Source organism: Thalassophryne amazonica, chromosome 4 (genome assembly GCF_902500255.1).
Source record: "Thalassophryne amazonica chromosome 4, fThaAma1.1, whole genome shotgun sequence".
NCBI lineage: Eukaryota > Metazoa > Chordata > Actinopteri > Batrachoidiformes > Batrachoididae > Thalassophryne > Thalassophryne amazonica.
In genome coordinates, this window is record NC_047106.1 from 28,242,631 (window position 1) to 28,270,198 (window position 27,568).

At 40.7% G+C, this 27,568-nt stretch overlaps 1 protein-coding gene across 1 annotated transcript in view; it reads right to left on the reverse strand.

Annotated features, from left to right (window-relative positions):
• Positions 1 to 1,770: 1,770 nt before the first annotated feature.
• Positions 1,771 to 27,568, reverse strand: part of oafa (OAF homolog a (Drosophila)) — a 48,779-nt gene continuing 22,981 nt past the window's right edge. Inside the window, exons 3-5 of the mRNA XM_034168728.1 lie at positions 10,802 to 10,936; positions 6,013 to 6,193; positions 1,771 to 3,011 (exon numbers count right to left, since the gene is read on the reverse strand). Of these exons, the coding sequence (XP_034024619.1) occupies positions 2,737 to 3,011; positions 6,013 to 6,193; positions 10,802 to 10,936 (591 nt within the window). The 3' untranslated portion in view covers positions 1,771 to 2,736. The remainder of the gene's footprint in view (positions 3,012 to 6,012; positions 6,194 to 10,801; positions 10,937 to 27,568) is intronic.

The window sequence follows — 27,568 nt, forward strand, 5'->3', positions numbered from 1 at the left end:
AAAAATCACAAATGAAAAGATGTTTATAAAACAAACAAACTGTACACAGGATCATCCTATTCTGGGTTTTTCATACTGACAATTTCCCTTGAGGCTCTGACTATTTTTCCTCATCAGATAGGTTTTGCTTCATACAGTAGTGTTCAGAATAATAGTAGTGCTATGTGACTAAAAAGATTAATCTAGGTTTTGAGTATATTTCTTATTGTTACATGGGAAACAAGGTACCAGCAGATTCAGTAGATTCTCACAAATCCAACAAGACCAAACATTCATGATATGCGCACTCTTAAGGCTATGAAATTGGGCTATTAGTAAAAAAAAAAAAAGTAGAAAAGGGGGTGTTAACAATAATAGCAGTGTGGCATTCAGTCAGTGAGTCCGTCAATTTTGTGGAACAAACAGGTGTGAATCAGGTGTCCCCTATTTAAGGATGAAGCCAGCACCTGTTGAACATGCTTTTCTCTTTGAAAGCCTGAGGAAAATGGGACGTTCAAGACATTGTTCAGAAGAACAGCGTAGTTTGATTAAAAAGTTGATTGGAGAGGGGAAAACTTATACGCAGGTGCAAAAAATTATAGGCTGTTCATCTACAATGATCTCCAATTCTTTAAAATGGACAAAAAACCAGAGACGCATGGAAAAAAATGGAAAACAACCATCAAAATGGATAGCAGAACCAGAATGGCAAAGGCTCCCCCATTGATCAGCTCCAGGATGATCAAAGACAGTCTGGAGTTACCTGTAAGTGCTGTGACAGTTAGAAGACGCCTATGTGAAGCTAATTTATTTGCAAGAATCCCCCGCAAAGTCCCTCTGTTAAATAAAAGACATGTGCAGAAGAGGTTACGATTTGCCAAAGAACACATCAACTGGCCTAAAGAGAAATGGAGGAATATTTTGTGGACTGATGACAGTAAAATTGTTCTTGTTGGGTCCAAGGGCCGCAGACAGTTTGTGAGATGACCCCCAAACTCTGAATTCAAGCCACAGTTCACAGTGAAGACAGTGAAGCATGGTGTTGCAAGCATCATGATATGGGCATGTTTCTCCTACTATGGTGTTGGGCCTATATATTGCATACCAGGTATCATGGCTCAGTTTGGATATGTCAAAATACTTGAAGAGGTCATGTTGCCTTATGCTGAAGAGGACATGCCCTTGAAATGGGTGTTTCAACAAGACAATGGCCCCAAGCACACTAGTAAATGAGCAAAATCTTGGTTCCAAACCAACAAAATTAATGCCTCGCAGATGTGAAGAAATCATGAAAAACTGTGGTTATACAACTAAATACTAGTTTAGTGATTCACAGGATTGCTAAAAAAAAAAAAAAAGCAGTTTGAACATAATAGTTGAGTTTGTAGCGTCAACAGCAGATGCTACTATTATTGTGAACACCTCCTTTTCTACTTTTTTTTTTTTTTTTTACTAATAGCCCAATTTCATAGCCTTAAGATTGTGCATATCATGACTGCTTGGTCTTGTTGGATTTGTGAGAATCTACTGGTACCTTGTTTCCCATGTAACAATAAGAAATATACTCAAAACCTGGATTAATCTTTTTAGTCACATAGCACTACTATTATTCTGAACACTACTGTATTTTAAAACGGGTAAGCTGAAGTAGCAATTGAGTTGATCTGAATCTGAATTTTAAGTTGAGCAAATGCAACATACCAGTTTGAGGAATTTAAATGACGCAACTAATGTTAAATTTCTAACAGCTTGTTGCTAGAATATTTTAAAGGGGAACACTGGTATTTTTCAACCTTGATTCTATTTTTAGATGTTTGTAGTATCATTTCACTCAGGATGAAAATGATTTGGCTACAGTGGAGAGCAACAGCACCACCCGATGGGCTGGAGGCTAAGGTAAGCAACTACTGTATAACTGGTCATTTCAAAAAATTTATTTACATTTGGTGAGTTAAACATGCACACCTTTACCTCTGTGGGGATCCTCTCTGTGCTACCAGACAATTTGCATGCCATATTTGCATCTTCATTTGCAACAAGATGTGTTTTATTTTGTGTTTTGGGCTTGCCCCGTGCAATTACATAATGTAGCAGTTATGCCTGTGACAGTATTTGCACTTGAAATCAATCATGTAGCAATTTAAACTATTTTTGTCCTGAGTGAAAGGATGAACTGAAACTAAAAAAAAAAGGTTCCCATTTAAATTTTCTCAACCTTTTTTATTTATTCATTTATTATTATTTTTTAAAACAGTGTATAAATTTCACTTTGCAACCAAAATAAATAAAGCCAGCATCTGAGAAGCATTTTGTCAGCCGAAACTCTTAAGACAACTTTCCTTGGCTGGAAGCCATTTTTCCACAGGGCTTTCGTTTGATGATGACTGACAGAAGATAAATATCACATCTGAATGTTCCTTTTCCAAATGGGAGCTTGTGTGCTCGTGCACCTCCTTTGACAAAAATTCACAGCTCCTCTGCTGCTGTCAGGCTCTGCGCCAAACACAGCTTAGATGAGAAGATACACTTGCCAATTATTTATTAAAAAAAAGGCACCAGTGTGACATCACATTAAAACGGACGTCGTTATAAGGGTGTAAAACTGATGGACCTTTTTAGATCAAACGGAAGCAAATATTCCTGCTTCCATAAGTGTTTTGATCTTGGAACCTGAATTTCCTTCAGCTTGGGTATCTGAGACAGTTCCCCACCAGCGTCTCTGTGTTGGTTCTTGCCGTGTGAGCGTCCAACAAAACTCTAGGTCTCCTCATCCCAGAGGCAGAGCTGTTTCTGAGGCACGTAGTAGGTGAAGTGGTAGCCCTTGCTGCAGCTCTTTATGCCGCACTTATATGTGGAGCTTTTGCCCGTTGTGTCCCGGCTGCGGCAGTACTTCAGAAGACAAGGGTACCACTCCAGACGTAGGCTGTATGTGCAAAGACACGGCTGCCACAAGTCCTCTGTGGAGTGACAGGCTTGAACGTTGGGCACGTCTGTGGTTTGGGGCAGGACCTCAAACATGGAGCCATCTACTCCTATAAAACAAGCAGTATGGAGACATAATTATCAAAACTGATGGCATTAAAAAGCCAACATAAGCCTATTTTGACTGCGTGGTGTCACGTTTTAAAATTAACACAAGTAATGAATTCATAAAAGCTACACCAGCCATCTTATTAGACTGGCTCCAAGAAACACTTACGTTCAAATTGCCATCACACTGCCTAGTAAAAACAGGCTAATAAGTGGGTTGTGGCTTCATTAAAGTTCTGTTTAGAAGCCACATGAGTCTGTATAGCCCAGATAAAGTTCAGATCAGTGACTGCGACTGACCTCATTCTGTCCTCCCATACGTTAATCCAACAACCCAAAAGACACAACTATTCCATTGAACTGTACGCAGCCAAATACTCCTGAACTTCCTCTAGAAAGTCACACAGCTGTCGGTGCTCCAAGAAGCACAAGTTATACCATATTCACATTTTTGTCAGAGCACCTTCACTGAGCTGAAACTGGAAATACACTCTCCTGAAACTACAATATTGTGGTTATTTCCTTATGTTACAAATCTAACACAAATCCCATATTTTTACTGTTTCTTTTATATATCAATGACATATGTTTAGTTTCTAAGATTATGAGTTGTCTTTTATTTGCTTATGATATGATGTGTTTTGTAGTGGGGATCATTTGGGACACACTCTGACACGGTGCAGAGGGACCTACAGAAGTTCAAGGAATGGTTTGATTCTAACAAATTGTCGCTTCACTTTGGTAAAACAAAGTGTATCATATTTGGTAATAAGCCCAGGAACTTGTGTAGAAATTTATGAGGACGTGATGTTGAAATTGAACTCAATGAAACTAAATTTCTTGGGGTCTTTATTGACGATAATTATGTTGGAAAACATATAAATTATGTTCAATCTAAAATGTCAAAGATCATCGCCATTTTGTATAAAGCACAAGACTTCCTCCCCCAACACTTATTAGTTACTTTTATAGCACTCATTACTTGTTCCATACATGAACTACTGTATTGAAGTTTGAGGAACCACCTATAAATCTAACACAAATCCCATATTTTTACTTCAAAAGAAATCTATAAGAATTATTAGTAAGAAATGTTATCGTGAGCCAACTAATCCTTTGTTTGTCTGTTTGCATATTTTGAAATTTTGCGACTTGATTGATTACATTATAATACAAATTGTGTTCAGAATCAGAATGCCTTTTATTGTCATTATACATTGGTACAACGAGATTAGGGCCATCCAGTTGCAGTGCAATAGTGAAAATCAAAGTGAAAAACAGACTTCTGCCATAACACGTCCAGGACCTGTTTAAAATGAGGGATTCCAGTTACAATTTACGAGGAACATTATTATTTCAGAAATCAAAGATTTAAGCTACTGTAAAAAGTCATTGTATTTCCATCAAAGGTGTAAATATTTGGAGTAAGTGCCTGGATAATATAAAATCACTCGGTAGTTTGGGTGGTTTTAAAAAGCTCTATAAAAATTATGTGATTACTTGCTATGGCATGTTAAATTAGGTTTATTGATTCTGTTGCGTTGTGAATGATTGTGTTCTGATTCTGTTGTGCACTGCTGCTTGCATATTTGTGTTTTTTTTTTGAAATTCAAATTCATGGATCAATGTATACTTTGAAGTAGTATGATGGGTATATGTATAATTTTATATACATATGTATAATTTTAAATTTTGGTTAATGGGGTAGGCATTTACAAGCTTTTGCTTCTGCCTACACCCTTTCGGGCAAATGGGTGCATTGTTGGACTATTTCTGTCTTTGGTTGTAAGTTTTTGTTGTTCTGGACCTGTGTGTGCCGAATAAATTCACTCATTCATTCATGTTCGTGATCTAAATGGACATGCTGACCTTTGGTTGTTTCAGATGAAACAAATATCTTTGAAACTATGCTGTCATTAGTTGGCTGCATGGTTTCAATCATAGTGCTGATTTCTCCTGATGAAACATAAACCCAGTGCAGTAAATATTCAATTCGTGAGCGCTTTTTCCCATAAAAGTCTGCATATTAATGAAAGAAAGTTGCACTGAATCAAATACAAGTTTGAATGTCATCATGTAGCCGATTTAACAGCAAGAAGATGGTTGAGTTTGCATACTGAAGAAGGGGTATGAGTTAGAAATATGCTCGTGTGAATTATTCCCTTTGTGATTTACCTCCATTACATACTGTACTGAACTGAAGAGAGCAAACAAAATGGGTAAGGGAGGAGATGCTGCAGTGAAGGACAGCTTTGTTATGCAAAAGTGATGCGACTGTGATTCTGAACATAATAGGGCAAAGCGCCTGGTGAACCATGACCATCAACATTGTTTCCACGATAACAGTACTGTCAGCTGATAATACTGCAGTCATATAGATTCTCCTCACCCTGGATAATTTGGGCTTTACTGCTATCAATATAAATGATCTCACTGCAAGGGCTCTTGTATCTACACAGTGAAACTCTGGACAAACAACAACAGTCTACACTATCTTATTTCCAGAGATATATTTGAGATAAAACTTGGAAATGTGGCTGGAGAACAACAGATAACATGCAGAAGAAAAGCACATTATTAACAAAATGCCTGGAGTGAGAATTTTAAAAGGAAGTGGAAAGGAGTGTTAGAGACAGAAATGGTTAACGGAGATAGTGAGGAGGGGGTGTGAGGATACAGATGTCAAGAGGTGAAGCTGGAAAGAAGTAATCAGGACTTGCACATGTGCGAAACAAAGACAACTTTCCCTCAAAAGAAGCAGCTGAAGATAGTAATGGCAAAATGAGGCTTTGTGAAGCATTTGCTATTTTTTCTGAGCCCACTAGATGGCAGTATCACAAAAAAGTTCAAAACAAACTGAAGTGCAATGTGATTGGAACCCTTTTTTGAAAATAGACGATCATATTGTGGGCAGAGGAAAAAACAAAAAAACAGTACTTCATGAAGATTCATATGGTCATCACCAGTAGCAACAACAGGAAAAAGCCTAAAATGAACCCTGACCTTTGTCCAGCCAGTGTTTGACATCAGCCTCCCTGGTATAGATGGCCTCACGTGCTTCACTGCACATGTTGTGGATGTGGGAGCTGAGCTGCCAGGCTCGGCTCAGATTAACCGCCACGCTCATGGTCAGCTGCTCCAGTCCTCGCCGCTCTTCAGCCAATCGAATAGCTTGAGGATTTTTCTGCAGAGACATCGGAATAATCAGTGTTTGCATTCTGGGCCAATATATCCAATAATCTGAACTCTTCATGTTGGAACAAAGGATTTGAGCACAACTACACTGCCTTCTGGAATAGATAATCTCTCAGTAATTTCCTTGGTAGGCCACATTTTAATTCAATTTATTTATGTTGTGCCAAATGCATGGGTGCTACACATGAGAAAGTTCTTGATCTTATACCCACCCTATGAAGAGAGTAAGTGGTAAGGAAAACTTTGGACTTTTTTTTTTTTTTTTTAATTGCATAGGAAGAAACCAAGCAGACCAGACTCAACTGAACCTCCGAGTGGTCACCAAGACATCTCACCATCCATCCAAGTGATGTCCCCTATTCTAAGAAGCCAGAACCGGCAGAAGCAGCGAAAAGAATCTGAGAACCTTGTTTGGTGAATGCAACTCTGATAAAAAGTGCTACAGTAATTGTATCTCTGCTCCGTAGGCTTGAATCTGCTCAACAAAAAGGTCCACAACTGTACAATAATGTTGTCATCATCATGTTCAAACTACTGTTCAGCTCATAATTTTTACACTTTGGGAATAGCTGGAAGTCAGATGCTGCTAAATCAGGAGACTACAGTGCTGCAAGAGTTTTTTTTCGTTCCTGTTGACTATAATGTTGTCCTGTAGCATTGGCAACAATTACGTCATACTAGTGGCCACTGAAATATCACTAGTGACTACAAGCGATAACTGAAACTAATTCGTTTCAGTTATTGCTAGTAGTTGGTAGAACTGTTGGCTGCCTTACCAGGACTATGGAAGCTGACTAATGGCCCTAAATTTGTTAATAATGTACACTAAAACCTCAGTTTTGTACTTATTCAAGACTACACAGTCAGTAAACCTGGAAAAATGAATGTTATTCTGTTCAGCGGTTTGTCATATGACATGGGTTTAAATCCTGCTCGCGCTACCTGTCTGTGTCAGATCTATCTGCCTGTGAGGACTAATGGGAGTGATGCTTTGTCATCATTATTAAATTGCATTCATGATGTAAAGCAGTGGCTGTCCCAAAACTTCCTTTACCTGAATGATGGTAAAACTGAAATCATGGTGTTTGAGCGCACTGGCATACCAAATGTGGTAACACCAAATTTTGGTGCTTTGGCTAACTATGTAAAACCAGCTGTCAAGAATTTGGGAGTGATATTTGACAGCTGTTTGAGGTTCGATCAACAGATAAATTCTGTTGTCAAAGCTAGTTTTTTCCAACTTCACCTTTTGGCTAAAATAAAGCATTTTCTCAGTAGATGTGATCTTGAGACGGCCATTCATGCTTTCATCAGCTCCAGACTTGATTATTGTAATGCACTTTATTCGGGCATTAATCAGTCATCTCTTGCACATCTCCAGTTGGTGCAGAATGCTGCTGCTCGTCTTTTGACAAACACTTTTAGACGTGAGCATATTACACCCGTCCTGTACTCACTCCACTGGCTTCCAGTTCGTTTTAGAATTGATTTTAAAATTTTAATGTTTGTTTTTAAAGCTATTTATGGCCTTGCACCTCCCTACTTGTCTGAAATTTTAACTCTGCGCACCTACAGTAGGACATTAAGGGCGTCTGGCCAGCTTTACTTAGTTCCAAGGTCAAGATATAAACGCTGGGGTGATCATGCTTTCGCGGTAGCTGGCCCCAGACTGTGGAATGAGCTACCTCTTGAGTTACGTACTATTCCTGACCTAGCACTTTTTAAATCTAAGTTAAAGACTTATTTATTTAAACTGGCTTTTAACACTTAGTGGGGAGGTGACATGTTCTGTTATTTTTATGTTCTTTTTTTATGTTTTAAAATTTTATTTTATATGTGTTTTATTTTTGTAAATTTGTGTTTTTAATGTTAAGCACTTTGGACACCAGTCGGTGCTGTAAAGCGCTTTATAAATAAATGTTGACTGATTGATTGTGTCGTTGGACAAGACGCTTTATCTGCATTGTCTCAGTCCATTCAGTGGTAAAATGGGTACCGGATACAGCTGGGAAAGTAACCTGTATCAAACTGGCCTCTCTGTTCAGGAAGCAGTCGTAAACTCCCAACCACTTCATGCTACGGAATCTGGAGATAAGGGCCAACGGGCCTCAGGTCATATAGGAGTTACTTCTTGTCATATATAATCCAAATGGATGCAAAGACAAACAAATGAATTGACATTTGGACATATGTAAGGGCCCCTTCACACATAGTGCGAAGTTTGGACAAAGTGCACACTTAGTGCACGTGACACAGGAATCGTGTGCAAACCGTGTAATGTCGCCCCTGCCTCCAACACTTCGTACACCTGTTGCTACAACTATTTGTGCACACAAGTGCCTGAAAGACAAAGTGCGAAGCCACTGCACCCTCTCACGGCAGGTGCCGGCCAAATTCCAGATGACACGTACGAACATCTAACACCACTCGCATGGCACTGAGAAAATGTGTGGCCAGTCGCATTCGGCATGATAACAGACTGCAGACAATCACTTTCATACTCTCAGAGAAATTTGTCTCAGTCCCACACAAGTGTGGTTTTGGTGTGCGCCCAAGATGACAGGAGGTGTGTCCTCCCATTGAAGTGGCTGTGGAAATCTGTGGATCTGGACATTCCAGCTGGACACCACGTACTGTGTATGGACAGACATGGACAACCAACTGCCCATTGTGACGCGCGTGTCTGTTTGCTGTTATCAAGTGGACATAAATAAAAACATATATCACTGTGGCGATGTGCTGCAGCAAGCGAGCGTGGGTACATGGACAGGCTGCTCCCAGGTTGAAACGGACCGTCACATCAGAACATGCAGCAGGCGATCTCACTGTCATGTCACCCACGTGAGCTTTGTTCCACATGACGCGGTGTCCTTCAGCACGTCATCCACAAGACGTGCAACGCCGGTTGGAGTTGCGCCAACAGTGTGAACTGCTTCTCATTCATGTCATTTCATGACTGTATGTCTGTGACCATGGGTCATTTACAGAGGAACAGATGGATCATATTTGTATTGCTCGCTTGATAAATGTGTATTTTTTATATGCTGTGTGATTGTAATTTTTTTGTAATACTTCCATGTCCTTCCTGATATGAGGCAGATTCCCGCAGCTTTCAAAGAACAGCTCCGTAGCTCAGTGGTAAAGTCTCTGATTGGCAACCAGAGCTTTTGGACGGCGTGGGTTCGCGTCCAGTGGGTCGTATGATCTTTTTTTTTCCCCACATAAGTGGCGCGATGTGGTCCCACAGGTACAGGCTGGTTTTATTTTTTTTTATACTCCACATAAGCGTGTATATTCGTCCGTGAATTGCTCTGTGAATTGTTCTGTAGTTATGTTTGAAGCATGGCCCAAGCAGAGGGTCACCCCTTTGAGTCGGATCTGCTTGAGGTTTCTTCCTCAGAGGGAGTTTTTCCTTGCCACTTTTGCTCTGGGGGTTGGTAAGGTTAGACCTTACCTGTGTGAAGCACTTTGAGGCAACTCTGTTGTGATTTGGCGCTATATAAATGAAAATAAACTGAAATTGAAATAAGCGGGGCAATGTGGTCCCACAGGTACCGGCTGTCTTTTTTATATTTCCTCCACATAAGCAGCGCAATGTGCCGCAGCTGGCACTGTGTGCCGCAGCTGGCACTGTGTGTTCCTGCCCGAAAGACACCGGCGCGTGCACGAACACTTGCACTGGGTTTGTGCACACCTACCCGTCAGAACGATGTTTCGTGGTGCGCTAATTTTGAACTGTTTCAACCTTTTCGTCCAAACGCTGTCCAAATTTTGCACTGTGTGTGAAGGGGCCATAAGACTGAACAAATCAGGACTGATTCCATGGCAGAAGGTAAACCACTTGTGACTCGAGTCCTGGGGGAAACAAAACCCAAAACAGTTTGTGTCAACAATTCAAGGCATTTGTCCTTAATCTCTTTGCATACCTGCTTCATGAACAGTTTATGGCCCGGCCCTTTGGCAAACTCCCCACAGAATCATGCCTGTATCAAGGAACTCACCACTTTCCCCACAAATGAAACAACCTACGCCTTCTTTGAAAGGGGTAAGAATGGGTGTTTCCACTGTATGATTTGTTTACTTGTGTCTGGTCCCAGAACACAGACCCAACAACCTTCCAGAGTTATAAACTGTAGATGAAATTAGGTGGATTTCAGAAGACTCCAATTTAACTTTTGATGCAAGTCTGGTGGATTTGTGATTATGAGTCATAAAGCGTGGCAGCCACTGACCAAAACCTTTTGACTGAATGTTCTCAGCTGTCTCACAGGGGACTGTCAACATGGGTAGATCAGTACCAAATAGTCAGTTCTCACTGTGTGGTGTTGGTGTAATGTTTTCTTGGGTGGAGGGTGTTGAAGGTTGCCAAGATCTTTGGTCATCTTCAAGGCTTTTTCTTCCCCTCTTGAATTTACCAACCAAACCAGCATCAACCGAGTTAAAAGTCTTGAATCATCTTAGTCATGTGAAGCGTTATGACATGGAAATTTTCACTAATCCTTCCAAATGTACCTCAAAATTCTCATCCCCATCCAAGCTCTGTACAACAAAATGTCGCACCACTTGTTGGCTACCTTGGGGAGCTGCCACGTCATACCTGCCTGAGGCGGGCCATGGACTCACTGGGGATGATCTCATTGCGGTTGAGGCGAGAAACAAAGCACAGCGCCTGGTACTGGTTCTGCCCTCTCTCCAACTCTCCCAGGATGAGTGCTCGAAATATCTTCACATCCTGCAAGACGCAAGGAAGAAAGGATGACTGAATGGATAAACAGATGAATCCCAGAAGTCTTTCAAGTGCACAAGGCTGGGTTATGTTAATGTGCTGTTTATATGTCGCGGCTCTTACAAATTACAACATCGTCTTTCCATTTGGTTACTTGACGTTGCACTTTTCCAGACACTTAGTAATTCAATATGAGGAGTTCAAAGAGTTTCAAACAAGCATGTCTCAAAAGCCAAGAAGAGTTTGCGTTTGTGCCACCGATAACGCACTATCTGACACTTTTCACTGCCGGTGAACCTGTGTGCTTTTGCTCCGGTCATGCTCTTGGGATTTCAAGTGTCAAGTTAAATTTCTTCTCATTACACTTTCTCACATTCCATGAAAGTCAGAACTATTTTCCACACTGTTTTACGTTGATCCGGGGATGTAGGAAAATAGTGATAATGGACGATTCACACCAAAAAGCTTGTTGCTGTTGGCAAGTGTGTGAGATCTGGTGCCAAAACCAAGGCCATAAAGAGTTCTGTGAGAGAGGCTGTGCAAAGCATGATGGGAAGCTCTAGCTACGAGGAGATTAGAGTCATCGACCTGTCGTCCTATTTATCAGCACCCCACCCCCCACCCACACACACACACACACACACACTTTTTTTTGGCTTTACGGTCAAGACACAGTCCCAAATGCCCCTCCTCTGCTTTTCACACAGCTGTCTGAGGCTGTGGAGGAGCAAAAGCTTCACGCCTTTCACTGCACATAGGAGGAACAGATAACACAGTGATAAAACCCTTTGTGCTCTCCTTAAAGTCTTTGGTAACACTTACTGTATGGAAACTCCACGCCAAAAGAAAGTAACCTGCAACAGAGATGTTCAGGGTTGCTTATGAAGTGACTGTTTCAAAGTCAATTTGACTTTGTTTCAAAGCAATATTCCCCAATTTACAGATTTGTATGGATCTGCTCAAGGGCATGAAATAATCATGTGAGCAGCTAGAAAGTTCTCGCCGAGTTCAACTATGATGTAAAGTGTGAAATTTGATGAGGCGATTCATGTTGATAACCAATCACAACAACCGATGCTAAGCCCCTTTAACACCGGCTAACAGAGTTGTGTCATGCGGCAGCCTAATGCCACAATACGCTGAGGGACGCAAAGGGCGGAGTGAAACGGATGCAAAAAATTAAACGTTTAATTTTTTGTTTAATTAAACATGTTTAATTATTTCGTGGCTTTTCTGCGTAGAGCACTGGACGCAGAAAGGAAGTAGTTTTCACGCAAGTTGAGGCAACGTGACGGTACTTAACATGATGGATGCCACACCCACACAATATAACGCTACCCAACGCCAATCTATGGTTCCTGCTGTGCTCTGTTGCTGCCGTGCTGTAAATCACGCAGCTCCTCTGTGCTCTCACCGCCTCATGAGTTCTCTCACGATTATGTTAAATAAAGTCCATCAACTCCTGCTCACAGACCGATCGCCAGGTAGAGGACATGTCCACATCAAGCGCCCTCACGGAGGACATCTCCACATCTCCTCACGGAGATCGCTGCCTGTGCGATCGCCGGCTGCAGCTCTGTGGTCACAGGAAGCTAGAAGAGAAATCAGAGCGCACACCTGCTCATTAGAGTCTGGCTGCAGCTCCTCGGCGCTCTCACCGCTTCAAGCTCCCCCCCCCACCACCCCACTACTGCGCGCAACTGACGCATACATTCCTGCGTTATTAGATACGCAGCATATGTAACTGTATGCAGGCCCGCTGTGAAAGGGGCTTTACGCTGCATTCCACTGTAGTGGAACCTTCTGGAATGGGAATATAGATGACACATAATTTGGGTGTGATTCGTTGTTGGATTTGATAAATGAAAAATAAACCTCAACTGCCCTTGGTGACTGCATTTCATCGTGGTTTGTGTTTCTTTTCTCGTGTGTGATGAGTAGTTGAACCGGTGGCACTATGACAGACTGGAGTCCTGTCCAGGGTGCACCCCACCTCAGTTGAAGATGAGTGAGTGAGTCGAACCAGAACCACTCCAAACGAGCAGGGGATGATGGGACCCTAAAAGACTCTGTGGAACACAGAATAAATGGCCAAGAAGAGAATGGCTGTACCACATGAGCAGGGATGAAAACAGAAAGTGCCAGATGTCAGTATCTGACATCTACTCCACAGATTTTGATGCACCTTGACATACCAAAAGTTCAACATCGCAAGCTAACTTGTACCCAGCAAACACGAGGTATTGGTGATGTCAGGTTTTGGTCAAGATAGAGTCAACCAAAAAATAACTTTTCTGTGACCATTTGATTACCAAAAAGCCGCAGCATATAAAGGTTATGTTTTGGTTGTGAGAAGGTTGCGTAATGGTCACAATACAATGCCACTTGATGTTGCTAAAACGTAGCTGGGAGTCTACACAATGACATCATGACAACATCATATTGACCAAAAAGTGACGTCACGATATCATAGCAACCTAGAAATATTTGCTGGGTAACCGCCATCAACAAACGAGCTTGTTGCTGGTTAGCCACCTGTACTGACACAAGAAGCAAGTTAGCTTGCTTCTGCTAGCAAGAGGCATGTAAGTGGTAGCTACAAGCTAGCTCATTAGCTAACTTGTAGCTACCACTTACCATAGAGATGGAAAAAGGAATGACATGATGGGATATAGAGCTCATTTCTGTGATAGTTTCATTCATTTTTGGTGCGTTTCAGATTTTGGTTGAAAATCCGTGATTGTAAATGGAATCCTCTTGAAATAACTCTACACGAGGTAAGAGATTTCAATAAGTGCATTCTTGTGCACCAAAAACGTATATCGCAATGATCGCTTCAAACTTACAATTGCCTTACAGTTGTGACATTCGACATTCATGTGCAACGATTCGCTCCGTACTGACCACAATAACCACAGCAGGTATCACAGCAACACTGAAGTTATAAATAAAATACACATTTCTATTCTCCAGTGAGACAAACCCCAAAGATCCCCTGTTATCTTCTGGTCTCAAGCCCAATGCCCACTGGACCATCACCTCCCTGTTATCTCTGAAAACATTTAACTGGCACGCATGGACATGCTTTGGTATTACACAAGAAGATCACGCAACAGAGTCTGACCTTTGCAAAGCACATTAGTCAGCAAATACTGATTTACTGGATTTATGTGCTATTAACTTCCAAGATTTCCCCACACGTCTGAAGTGCTTAATTCTGACTGGAAACATAGATTAGAAGAAATACCTCATACTCCCACACTCTGATAACCTCAGTACCCCAGCTTTTTTGTTTTTTATTACCACTGTTAAGTCTAAATGATAAATGAGCACATCAGGAGGACAGCTGAAGATATCAGTTGAAAAACAGTGGAACTATAACTAGGGCTGCCACGATTAGTCAACTAGTCACAATTACGTCGACGATCTAAATCGGAGTAATCCTTTTTTAAGCTTTCTTTTTCCTCTCAAAAGTGCTGCTTTACCTTCTGCTGCCTTTCTGTCCTTGACGCACATGTGCAGCAGCGGTAATCTGGGTTAGCCGTGATGCTAGCCGGCAACGAAGATCAAAGGTTTGGGACCTTTTTAACCAAATTAAAGAGAGAAGGTGCAATACAAAAACTGCAAGGCAGAACATGCCTTCCACGGCAGTACAACAGCGATGCAGGAGCATCTGAGAAGGAAACACGATGTGGCTGATTCTGACAAAGAGGGACAGTCGTCTCAGTAAGCAAACTGGCTAGTTAGCCGCTAACATTAACATCTATAGTGAGCTACTTATATTGATAGCTAGGGCTGCAACAAACAATTATTTGGATCATCGATGAATCTGATGGGGTTTTTAATTGATTAATCAGATTAGCGGGGAATTTTTTTTAAATGTGCCAGGGAAACAATTTTTCTCTCCTTTCATCACTTTATTTCACAACAGAACATTATTTGAAACCTTAAAATACTTGAAAATCAAGAAATCGTCAAATGCCCCTTGGCTGTTGAAATATAAAATAATAAAGAATAAAACAGTTTATAATAAAGAACAAAAATAATTATTTCAAATGACACTGCTTTATCAAAGTGTTGAGTTGCCATAAAACAACACAAACATATGTTATAAATTATATGGCGAAAAAAGAGGTATTTTTGTTGCTGCAAATGAGCAATTAGCATAACCAGTTAACCATAAAACCTAAATCAAAAACTGGAGCCTGACTCATATGTCCAACATTCTCTGTATAACTTGTAAACTATGTGGTCATTTCACAATAACACATGTGACTCATGTCTCTTTCTCTAAAATTGTATTGTAGCATTATTAGTTATTATTACTATTATTATTGTTGCTATTATTATTAATATATAAATAAAAATAAATTAAAAATTATAATTTGTAATACATCTGACTCTTTTATGACAGCAAACGCTGAGCCATTAATTATTATACAGAAAACAAATGCACAAACATGCTGAAATGCCAGCAGCTTAATGCTAACTTTAACACTGAAAACGCCATAGACATGCTAATGTGTTAGCATAAAATACATCTATCAACTATTTCAGAAGACCATAACAGGTCAGTTTAACATAAAAAAAGGTAAATATTCCTCACAGACATATGCTCTTTAGGGTTTTAGTGGAGAAAAATTTAGATAAAGCAAAATAAAACAAATGAAACCAACGAAGCAGCAGCTCGAAGCACTGCTTCATTGGTTCAAGATTCAAAGCAAAGCTCGGTTGATTAATTGGAAGAAACGAAACATTTGCGGTAAAACAAAGTTATTTAGCAACTAATCAACTAAATTAGTTAACAACTATTTTAATAATCGATTTTAATTGATTAACTCGATTAGTTGTTTCAGCTCAAAGCACGCCGGGGAACAGCAATGACATCATTTCCCCTGTAAATACTCAGAAGCAATTGGACTCAAGTGAGAGCTTGGACAAGACTCGACACATTTTTTTTTTTTTTTGTCGTTAGTGGAAACAAACTTAAATGTATGACAAAAGAAAGAGCAGCAAAATATAAAGTGAACTAAACACTTGCTCACGTGATGTCATGTTTGAATAGGAAATGTGATAACGCTAATGTTTTATAACGCTACGTTACAGTGCTAAAAAAAAATACGTTCCTCTTCAATGGATGACTTTGTTACCGAGTCAACAACATGCACACCTCAACAAGCAAATATCCTGACTGAAGCAATCTTGAACATGTCGGTGACTGACATGAGATCGATCTCATTTCACTGCAATGATGGAAAAGAAATATGAAACAACCTTTGAGAAGGTCTCTCTCTCTCTCTCTCTGGCATGAATGTATTAAAACAATACTGCCAACAATAACACATAATAAAATAATTAATTAATTAAATGATATAACTAACAACAGCAACATTCAAAGACAACAGCTGCATTCTGGAGCGATATGCTGCAATTTACATACGATCCGATGAGTCGAACAAATAGCAAAAATAATTGGTGACCAATCAATTGTAAAAAATAATTGTTTGTCACAGCATGTGGAAAGACATTTCTTGTAAAATTTAGGGAACTAAAGCGTGAGGACCTCCCATATTGCAGACACATGGTGCTGTGCTGTGTTTGTCTACGTGCGCATAGGTAGAGAAAGAAGAAAGGGAGAAGGAATTTATGTCAGTGACACAGATTGCCCCAGGCTTCTGTGGGGAATTACAGGGAAGCAGGGGAGCTCCACCAAATATCTCTGGAACCTACGCAGTGCTAAACAAACACAACTGACATGTCTTCTTGCGTTAAATAATTATCAACTTTAAACTACTGTTGGGGACAGGACAGGTGGATAAATTCAGGCTACTTTTGGACCAAGAAACAAAGAATTTTGCTTGCTTATCTCTAGTTCCTGAACCATTTTTAGCTACTGCTATAGGGTACTTTCTGACGGTACAAAAAATACTGGGTGGAGGAAGTGATGACCAGTCAGTTGTGTGCTCAACACCATCAAGGTGGACACTCATAATCCACAAAACACCAAGTTTCTAGACTCAGTGACTCAAAACAAACAAAAACTAAATAATAATGAAATAACAAAAACAAACAAAAAAAAAAAATCAATTATGCACTCGGATGGGCAGTAAGTAGTTAAAAATGATGGCGGTTTCTATTTAAAATGGGGTTTCTTACTGTAAACCTACGTAATTTTATAACATAATATTGATTAGTTTTGTACAGTCACTTTGGAATACAGCATAAGTGCCACAATTTAATCAATACAAAATGAATTACTGTAGCAATGCAATGAAGCCATCATAGTACAAGAGATACAATCATCAATATTTGTATGTTGTCTATGTGGAATCATATATGTTGTTTCCGTGGAATAGTGTACTGTTGCATAAAAAGTACCAGTAATCAAGTTGTCAAAAAAATATCTGACCTCACACGTCTTCAGCAAATGTTTGCTGAAAATGTGCCGATGTGTTTGCAATTTAGGTGTTGCTGAGACAATTAGCAGCATTCCTAATAAAAGCACGCCGGGGAACAGCAATGACATCAATTCCCCTGTAAATACTCAGACAGAAGCAATTGGACTCAAGTGAGAACTTGGACAAGACTCAACACATTTTTTTTTTTTTTTTGTCGTTAGTGGAAACAAACTTAAATGTATGACAAAAGAAAGAGCAGCAAAATATAAAGTGAACTAAACACTTGCTCACGTGATGTCAGATAACTGAACTGACAGATCAGATAAAGGCAATATCTAAATGGTTGACGCAAAGTATTTCTCACATTGTGGTTGGGTTGAATATCAGACAAATACTACACAAACAAGTGCCATGCTTTTGTTGGGGTAAAATACCTTTGCACCGTGGATACAAATAAACATCCTGACAAGCGGTACCCAAATACCCCACATTAGTAAACACAGGTCATACCAGTGATCAAATGACCAAATGTGCACATGATGTCACATACATTCAGTGAGTGTCTGTTTATTGTAATTCTCCAAAGTTAACATGACCCACACTCAATCTGTGATATCTATGTCAATCACGGAGGCAGTGCAACTACGCGAGGAGTAAAAACACACTTTTCTCAAACAATATTCTGGAAATACTTTTTTCACTTATCATACCAAAGAACATTGTTTCCTATCATAATGGATTCATGCTTCCCCCTACCATTACATGTGCCTGGCAGCCTCCCGGACCTAACCTTGGGGGATCCACTGGATGAAATGTGCCCCTGTTGTTGAAGGTAGTAAAGTTCAATGTGTAAAGCTAGTGCTGATAAAGGTCAGAGGTTATTCTGGCATGCTAATGTTTCTAAATTGACACAACTCTGCTGGCAGACGTTGTCTGAATAACAGACTTAAACATTATTAAAAGAACATTTTGTAGGAAGTCATTTAGAATGATAAAAAGAAGTCTGGAATAAATCCCATCATGTGTGACAAAGCACGATAAAGGAGAATCAGTCAAAATAAGAACTGACAACATCAGTCCAAGGTACACCACACTACAGTTATCATGCTGTTTAATCAGTATCTTGATATGGAACATCTGGTAGGTAAATGGATTATCTTGGCAAAGGAGAGGTTCTCCTGAGCATAAACTTCAAACACAACAGCATCTTTTCCTCCATTCTTCATGGTGCAGGAAGACCCCCTCCTCCTTCAGTCTGTCCATTCTGCCAATTCTACATTTTCTGAGTATTTCCTCAGTGTTACTCTGCGTTCGATTGCACGTCAGAAGATTTTAATTTTCTAAGTTGGTATTTCCAATGTCCGATCTAAATGCATTTGGGGGAATCTACTCAGGAAAAGGACATTGAGCTCCTTTCTGGGATATTTTCATTCTTCATCTGGGGTGGGGGAATTGTCACAAATTTGCGACCCACTGCTGTACTGAGAGCAACATCAAGGTCCACAATTCAAGTCAAGACCCATCAGTTACATTTATTGCATAAAATTCACCATCAAACACAACATCGAACTTAATATTACTTAAAAGGTAATTCTGTTTACCACTCACTGTGCGCCCAACAACATGCCTGATGCCAGATTGGCGGCCTCAGTCTTCACAGAACTTTCCCCAATTGGATTTCCAACTTGAATGGCCTTTCTACTGCACTTTTCAGACCAAACTTTTCAGACTTTTGCACAGCCTTCAGTTAATTCAAAATGCTGCAGCTAGAGTACTGACAGGGACTAGAAGGAGAGAGCATATCTCACCCATATTGGCCTCTCTTCATTGGCTTCCTGTTAATTCTAGAATAGAATTTAAAATTCTTCTTCTTACTTATAAGGTTTTGAATAATCAGGTCCCATCTTATCTTAGGGACCTCGTAGTACCATATCACCCCAATAGAGCGCTTCGCTCTCAGACTGCAGGCTTACTTGTAGTTCCTAGGGTTTGTAAGAGTAGAATTGGAGGCAGAGCCTTCAGCTTTCAGGCTCCTCTCCTGTGGAACCAGCTCCCAATTCAGATCAGGGAGACAGACACCCTCTCTACTTTTAAGATTAGGCTTAAAACTTTCCTTTTTGCTAAAGCTTATAGTTAGGGCTGGATCAGGTGACCCTGAACCATCCCTTAGTTATGCTGCTATAGACTTAGACTGCTGGGGGGTTCCCATGATGCACTGAGTGTTTCTTTCTCTTTTTGCTCTGTATGCACCACTCTGCATTTAATCATTAGTGATTGATCTCTGCTCCCCTCCACAGCATGTCTTTTTCCTGGTTCTCTCCCTCAGCCCCAACCAGTCCCAGCAGAAGAGTGCCCCTCCCTGAGTCTGGTTCTGCTGGAGGTTTCTTCCTGTTAAAAGGGAGTTTTTCCTTCCCACTGTTGCCAAGTGCTTGCTCACAGGGGGTCGTTTTGACCGTTGGGGTTTTTCCGTAATTATTGTATGGGCTTGCCTTACAATATAAAGTGCCTTGGGGCAACTGTTTGTTGTGATTTGGCGCTATATAAATAAAATTGATTTGATTTGACTTTTCCGAGTTGGTGCTAGCCCCCCCAGTTCTGAGTGCAGTGGAATGCAGCATTATCCTTCCACCTCTTCCTAGATCTTCCTAGTGGGTGTTTCCCTTCTGGTTTCAAGTTGAAAGCTATCTTTTGGGTTCGAGCATCCTCCATTCTTTCCACATGTCCAAGCCACTTGAGGGCAGATCTTTCCATATCTTCACCAACAGACGTGAGCCTAACATCTTCCATAGTTCTGGGTACCTGCTCCTGACCATTCTACTACAAGGTGGTGTGCAGATGGTGTACTTTGAAGCCCTATATGTTTGCAGGAGAACCAAGTCCATTTTTTTAGGGTCTTGCTGCTTCTTGTCCAAGTGGACTGTTGTGAGACTTGGACATCAACAAGTGACCTAAAGTGACAACTCGATGTCCTTGGAACTAGGTCTCTTCATCGCTCCTTGGGTACCACTGGATAGATTCTATGGAGTTACATGGGGAGACCAAAATGAGGAGAATCACTTGCATTGTGAGGGAATGTCAGCTATGACATTTTGGCCATGTGGCTCGTTTCCCAGTGCACAATTCAGTACACATCTGTCTCAGTGTTGAGGATGCCAACAGCTGGAGAAGGTCAAGGGACACCCATGTTTCACCTGCCTGCAGCAGATGGTAGATGGTTCCATTTGTAAGGTGGGGATGGACCAACTGTCTATCTGGTTGGTTGCCATCCAGGACCCAAGATGTTTCCATGATGTGGTGGATGGAGCACCAGCACATGCTCCCAGATCTGACCTAGATGCCACATCTATTTTGTTAAGAAGTGAACCTTACATTAAGAACATGACTCACCATCTAAAAGTGCATTTCCACACACATACATAAAATTAAAGACTTGCAGACCAAATTTTAGAGAAAATCACCAGGTAGGAGCACTAAGATTTAAAAGCATGACATTTTGAAAAAGATGGGCAGGCTTGTAATCCAAACAACTGTGCAGCCTTGAGTTTTTCTCCCCAACAGAGCGGTGTGAATGTTGGTCCAGCTATAACTAATCCACACAAGTTCAGATTCCTCAGCTTTGCTCCTTGACACCAGTACTTGGCACTTTTGTAAACCAAGTACCACTGGCCACCCGCCAAACACAAGCCTGTATTCATGCAACCTGAACAGTGGGTCACACCAGGACCTGTTAGACAACGGAGAAGTAGGGGTCCAGTTTATTGGTAGTTACCTTTGGTAGGCAGGATTTTTAAGTTGTGCACTAAAGCCTATTTAGACATTGAGAAAGTATAATTTCCAGTGAATATTCTCTGCTGCTGCCTCTGTAAGGCAGCAAGAGACATATAGTATTTCCTCTCCTTCTCTTCACAGAGTATGTTGTACTTTGCTTACTGGCTGCCAAAATGAGAGGCTTGAATCCAAAATGTTGAGAAACAAAAATGTCAATTAAATGTCTGATGAAGCGAAGAAACATTTATTTGTCCTAATGAAAAGACTCTCATTGCACGTTGGTTGTCGTAGAGCAGCTATGCATGCATGCACAGATGTGTGCATGTACGTGCACACACACCAGGCATAGTGTGCCAGCAGTTTTCCTTCTGTGCACGAGGTTCTTCCTGTTTTCCAATCCCCTCTAAGACCCTGTCTGGTGATAAGGCAGAGGGTCAGCCCTGCTCAGATGAGTCATTTGGAGCCACCATGGATCGCTGTGACAATTTGAAAGCTTCTGGTGTGAGCTGCCTGAACAAGAAGTGAAACTAAAAATCTTTCCAGAATAATTTTTTATACCTTCAGAGTTAAATGTAGGGGTGGGTGACGAGCCCCATAATTAATATCACGGTATTAAATACAATTCTGGACTTGAATTCATTACCTCCACCTACAAAGTTGGGTGGAGGTACCTACCAACTGTTTAACACTGTTTACCTACCAACGCGTGGCCCCAGTGCATGCTCCCAGACCTGACCTGACCTGCCTACGCGTGGCCCCAGTGCATGCTCCCAGACCTGACCTACCAACGTGTGGCACCAGTGCTTGATGCCAGCCCTGCAGAAGCCCATACAGTGAAACATACTATACACTTTTCAAATGATGTTCTTATCTTTTCTTAAGTCCTCAGATTCCCTTTTAAAAACATGAGGATTTACAAAAAAAAAAAAAAAAGCACCGTTGTAGCTTTGGGAAAAGAAGTAGAAGGTGTAACACAGACAAAAGGAGCTGCAGAAAAGCCGCTGTGCTCTGAAATGCTTGACTTGAAACTAATTACAGAGTTTGCAAAGGCAGGAATGTGGAGCGGGTCACACCTGGGTGTCCAAAGAACCCATCGGTAAACAGCAGCAACCAATGGACAATGAAAACACTGGAGGGCCGCTGAAAGAACCGTTTCAACAGACAACAATGGAAGGTAACGTACAGAGTGGTTTTACACACACACACACACACACACACACACACACACACACACACACACACACACACACACACACACACACACACAGGATAATAGCAATAATACAGCCAATATCCCACATGGCTATTCGCAATCCCCCACCCACCCTCCACCTCTTGACAGCCTCATTTAACCATTAAAGAACTAAAAGTTGTGCCAGTTATGTGACGGCCGGCTTGAAAGATTTATTCCATTACACAGAATCTGGATGCAATTACCTCGACAATCAAAATGTTTTGGAGTCTTTGCAGTCAGGAAATGAGAGGTAGACAAACAGTGACCACTAACGGGGAAGGAAATGAGGCAGATAGCGGGATAAGACATAAACAAGAGTGATGGGTGCAGTGCCATTCAGCTTCTAACTGCTTTACTTTTAATATTTCCTGTGTGTTGGACGAGTGAACACCTACAAAGCCTCAATTAAGTAAAGAATTTGGTTTGCTGTCATTATAACATCTGTTAATGCAAGCATACAACTGTATTTGACACTAAGAAAAGGCAGACAGCAGCAGGTGGGAACTTTGCATTTGAAACTCAAACTACACAAGACCCAGAGTTAGCCAGAGGGATACAACTAAGAATTTTATAAAATGACATGTATGGACACTATGTGGCCTAGAAAAGCTGTTTGTTAGCTTTCTTTTCAATTGCAATTGTTAAAATTTAGGGAACTTAGAAACTACACCTCTGTGGACTTCCTCCCTGCACAAGACTGTTTTCTTTTTGTATCAGTCGCATTGCATTCCAACATCTGGCCTGCTTGTGGGAGGATAAAGACATCAACGGAGGTCGAGAGGCCACAAGACGCCCACAAAGTGCCACGAACAACCAGAAGAAGGCAACAGAAACCACTGGGAGTCAGCAGCAAACAAAAGATGGCCAATTTGGCAGAAATACTTTTTCAGTTTAATGCTGCCTGCAGGTATTTCACACAACTCCTCAATAAATAATGAAGATGCAGAAACAGAACGCCCCCACCCCCCCACCCCCGCGGTTTTGTTTTTTCCCCAACTTGTAAAATTTAACCATTTGAGGTTTTTTTTTTTTTTAAAGGTTGGTGGACTGGGTCCCTGCGTTATTTTTTTTTTTTAAATCCCTCTTTCTCTGCAATTCAGCAGATGCATTTCAGCTGGCGGTTGAACATGCAAGTCTCGCAGTCAGTTTTTATTATTATTTATTATATTATTATTATTTTATTTAAATTACAGTGTGTGAAGTGTTCTGTGTTGAACAAAAAAGAGGAAATTAAAAAAGTGAAACATTCAATGCGAGTCTGAGCAAAACACAGAAGAAAGAGTGGAGTTTTGCTGAGACGAACTTTCAGAAACTGTCAGTGTGTCCGGGAACGGAGCTGTGACTCGCCCGGGGTGAGTGGAGTTTTTTTTTTTTTTTTTGAATAGTTAAACATGATTCACTTAAAGTGCACGTCCTTTCACTTTATCTGCGGAGATGGAGAGCAGCCAGTGGACCAAACCATGTTTTAAAAAAATATACAAGCACACTGCTTCACTTTAAATGTGCAATAAGTCTGTTTCAGATGACTAGCGTGGACCCTTTCTCTTAACAGGCTTTATTTTACTCAGCGCATGGCTTTGCAAACTTGTTGCGTCTGCTGCTACATTGATTAGCTCTTACATTAGTTATGTGCATGCTCTATGGTCTTCTTCTTCGTTTTTTGTAGGAGCATTACAGCACCACATACAGGCCTGGTGTATGTACTACAGCATTAAACGAAGCCTCAAGGCAAAGAACTTGTCTCAAACATTTTTTGTAATCGAGTTATTTGAGTTACTCGAGTAATTGTTTCAGCCCTAATTATAAATGAGTCTTTAAACATTTCAATTACATTATGCGTTTACCGCAACTATGATCCCTGTTCAGTTGCGACAAGAAGCAGCTTATTTGAGTTTTTGTACCTTGTATAATAACATTAATAAGCTTATTAGCTTCTGCTCTCTAACACAGTTTCCATTATAGATAAGTAAATAATGGGTCAGGTTTTCAAACGTTTAATTACATTGCACGTTTACCTCACTTATCTGTTCAGTTATGACAAGAAGCAGGTTACTCAAGTTTAGTGCATTATACAATAACATTAATTAGGTTGTTAGCTTCTGCTCACTAATGCAATGTTTGCAATATTAATAAATAAATCAGCAATTAAATTTTGCTTCTTGCTGCATGAACCGATAGCACCATGTTTAAAAAAAAATCCAACATATAGACCTGTACCTAAAGGCTATATGGTGGCTTGATGCAAAACAGCTTTCCGCCATTTTTGTTTTGTTGATGCTCTGGTTGACTATTTTCTTTTCCTTTGGATTTGTATTTTAGTTTGCCGTCATATTGTGCTGAAACACGTGCTGCATGCATGCATGTACATAATACATGTGAAATTGAGCGTGAGGTACAAACTCAAACCCTAATTTGATCATAACTTCATAAGGCCTGAATTTAATCAAACTGTGGTCACGTCAGTTACTTTTTTTTTTTAAAGGTCACAAGTAGGATAAGTTTAATTGCTGTGTATTAAACATCGTGCTTTTTCATGTGGTAACTTTAAGGCGTATCTCTTTCCTACATGGAGGAGAATAACAGAGTAAGAGTTGAAGCATTCCCGGGTGCTGCCTGCGTATCTGAGTGTTTATTCAGCCTGAAAAAAGGAGCATTTGTGGCCGACTTATTTTCACTCAATCTGGGAACCTTTGATTACGACAGGGACGAGGCCTCTGACAATCGGCGACTTGTAGATGACTCACAGTGCCCTTTAACAGCAGAGTGCCAAGTGTCTGAAACCACATCCTTCTTGGGAATGGGCGACATTCACCTGTGATAAAGACCTTACAAGTTTGTGCAAGTGACAAGGTGGGATGGTGTTTCAGGTTTGAACGGAAGCAAAGGTGTGGCAGCAGAAAAAAACAAAAGCAAAAGCGGCTATCCTGCACCAACTTGCAACTGATGTTCCCGAAATCAGGGAAAACAAGCAACAGTTGCATAATTTGCAAATACTGGAAATTACCATGAATAGGGCCAAAGACACTGCAGGCAAACAGACATGCAAACACAACAGTTTTTTTAGCCTGAAAAACTAATATTTGGACCATTTTAGCAACACAAAATGAGACGACTGTCAGGATAGTTTGAATGGACGTCTGCAGAACTGGGTCACAGACACAGTATCCCAATGTGACGAGACAGAGAAAGGTGATCCAGCCCGTCTCCCAATCCCACTCCTTCCTTTTCATCCAAGCGCATGAGAATCTCCAAAATCAATCTGAACTGAGCGTCTCCAGAACTGATCTGTGACGTGAGAGAGATAATAACAAACGACAGAGTCAACAGCCCTCAGGGCAAAAAGAGTACAAAGTTGAATCAGGTGCGTTTACACGGCAATTAAGAAAACCGCCAATAACTGACACCAGGGTGCGACTGTGTCAAAAAAAAAAAAAGAAAAAGAAAAATCCATTCTGACACAACGGTGTGACAGCGTCCCAACATCTGTTGCTCACTTGACTTGTGAGTGCAACAGGAGGTTGTTTTCAGTGCAGCGTGGATCACGTACATCGTGTCCACACTGATGGGAGGAATTTTTATCTTGTTTATTCATCTGCATTTTTCACTTCCACAGCTGAAAAGAAGCACTCCACTTAAAATTCATGTTCTGCTCTCACCTCAGCAACAGAACCACAAAGAGTTAAAACCAAAAATTCTGTCTGTCAACTGCTTGACTTAATGGTTATTTAAGCAGGATTACCCCCCAAAAAACTACTGCACCGACTTTCACTCATTTCCCTTTCGTTAAAGGGATAAGCTTTAGAATCAAACCACTGCATGTGTATGCTGCAAACATATTGCCATTATTTTTCCATACTGATCAATATTTATCACAACATAAAATAATGCTGCCAATTTGAAGAGTATCCTGATAATGACTGAAACATGAAGAATGGATGTAGACTTCTGTTTTATGTCAAATACTTAATGAATGCTAACATTACATAGCTTCTACCATCTGTCTTAATTTGAACTAAAGTTAGCAAGCTAAAACTAACAAACGTGAGTGAGCTAAAACAAACAAACGTTAGCAAGCTAAAATAAACAAACATTAGTGAGCTAAAGCTAACATTTGCCTGACCTAAAATTGGCCAACTTACATTAGGAAGTCCCCACAATAGGTAAGGACACCCGATTGTCACTGTATAATTCGCGCTTCCCCTCCGATTTCCAGCATTCTTCAACACTAGTTGATAAAACAACACTTTGCAGTATGAAATGGTTGTGCAGGAAAGACTCAAATGTCAAAAGTGATCAACTATGCAGGAAGCTAATTTTTTTTTTTTAAACTAAATAAATAAATAAATTTTGTTTGAAATTGCCATTTTCAGAGCATGAAAACACTACGAGTACTTTTTGAAAAGTAATCCCAGAGTGGATAAATCTCAAAATGGCGCCTATGCGTTTTCGTGTGTACAACCAATCAGCAACTTTTGTGAAACGATGATGTCATAGCCCCAACTCACTAATCTCAGCCTTTACCCTGGTGACAAGACGTCATGTAACAGTAACAACAACAGAAGCGACTGAGCTTTTCTGGTGATCCTACAACGACAACTTCTGCTCCTCTTCATGACAATGAACACTAAATGGTCGACTTATAATCCAGTACGACTTGCAGAAGTTTGACTTTATCGGCTCACAGCTTTTGCTCTTGCTTTAACGTTCATGTTCAACATCAAGCTTTATGCCGCGTTCACACCGAGAGCGACCAGACACCACAAATTTGCGTTGGTCGCGTGGCAACGGACGCACCACCATCACCCGGTGTGTCGCTCTGCTTTCACTGCCAAAATTCGCCTCAGTGCATCATCAAATAGGACGAGCTTCCATTCGCTCGCCGGCTTCGGTTGTCAGTCAAGTTAACATGATGGACCTTGATCACACGGAGCGAGTTGTTGTGGAAAGCTGACAAACATCATGAGACGTTCCCAATTCGGGGAGTATCATTATTTGCTGCAGGAGCTGCGTCTGGATGACGGCCGCTTTCAGCGGTCCTTCCGCCTCTGCGGGACCCAGTTTGAGGACCTCCTGTACCGTTCATGCGCGCACATGTAAACAATTAAAGAAAAAACAAAAAACCTCCGCTCCCACTGCTGCAGGGCTGCTGCTCGCTCCAAAAACTCTGTCATAACTGTGTTTAGAAACCAGTCACCATTTGCTTTATTATACATCTGTGTAGTTAATTAATAAAATAAT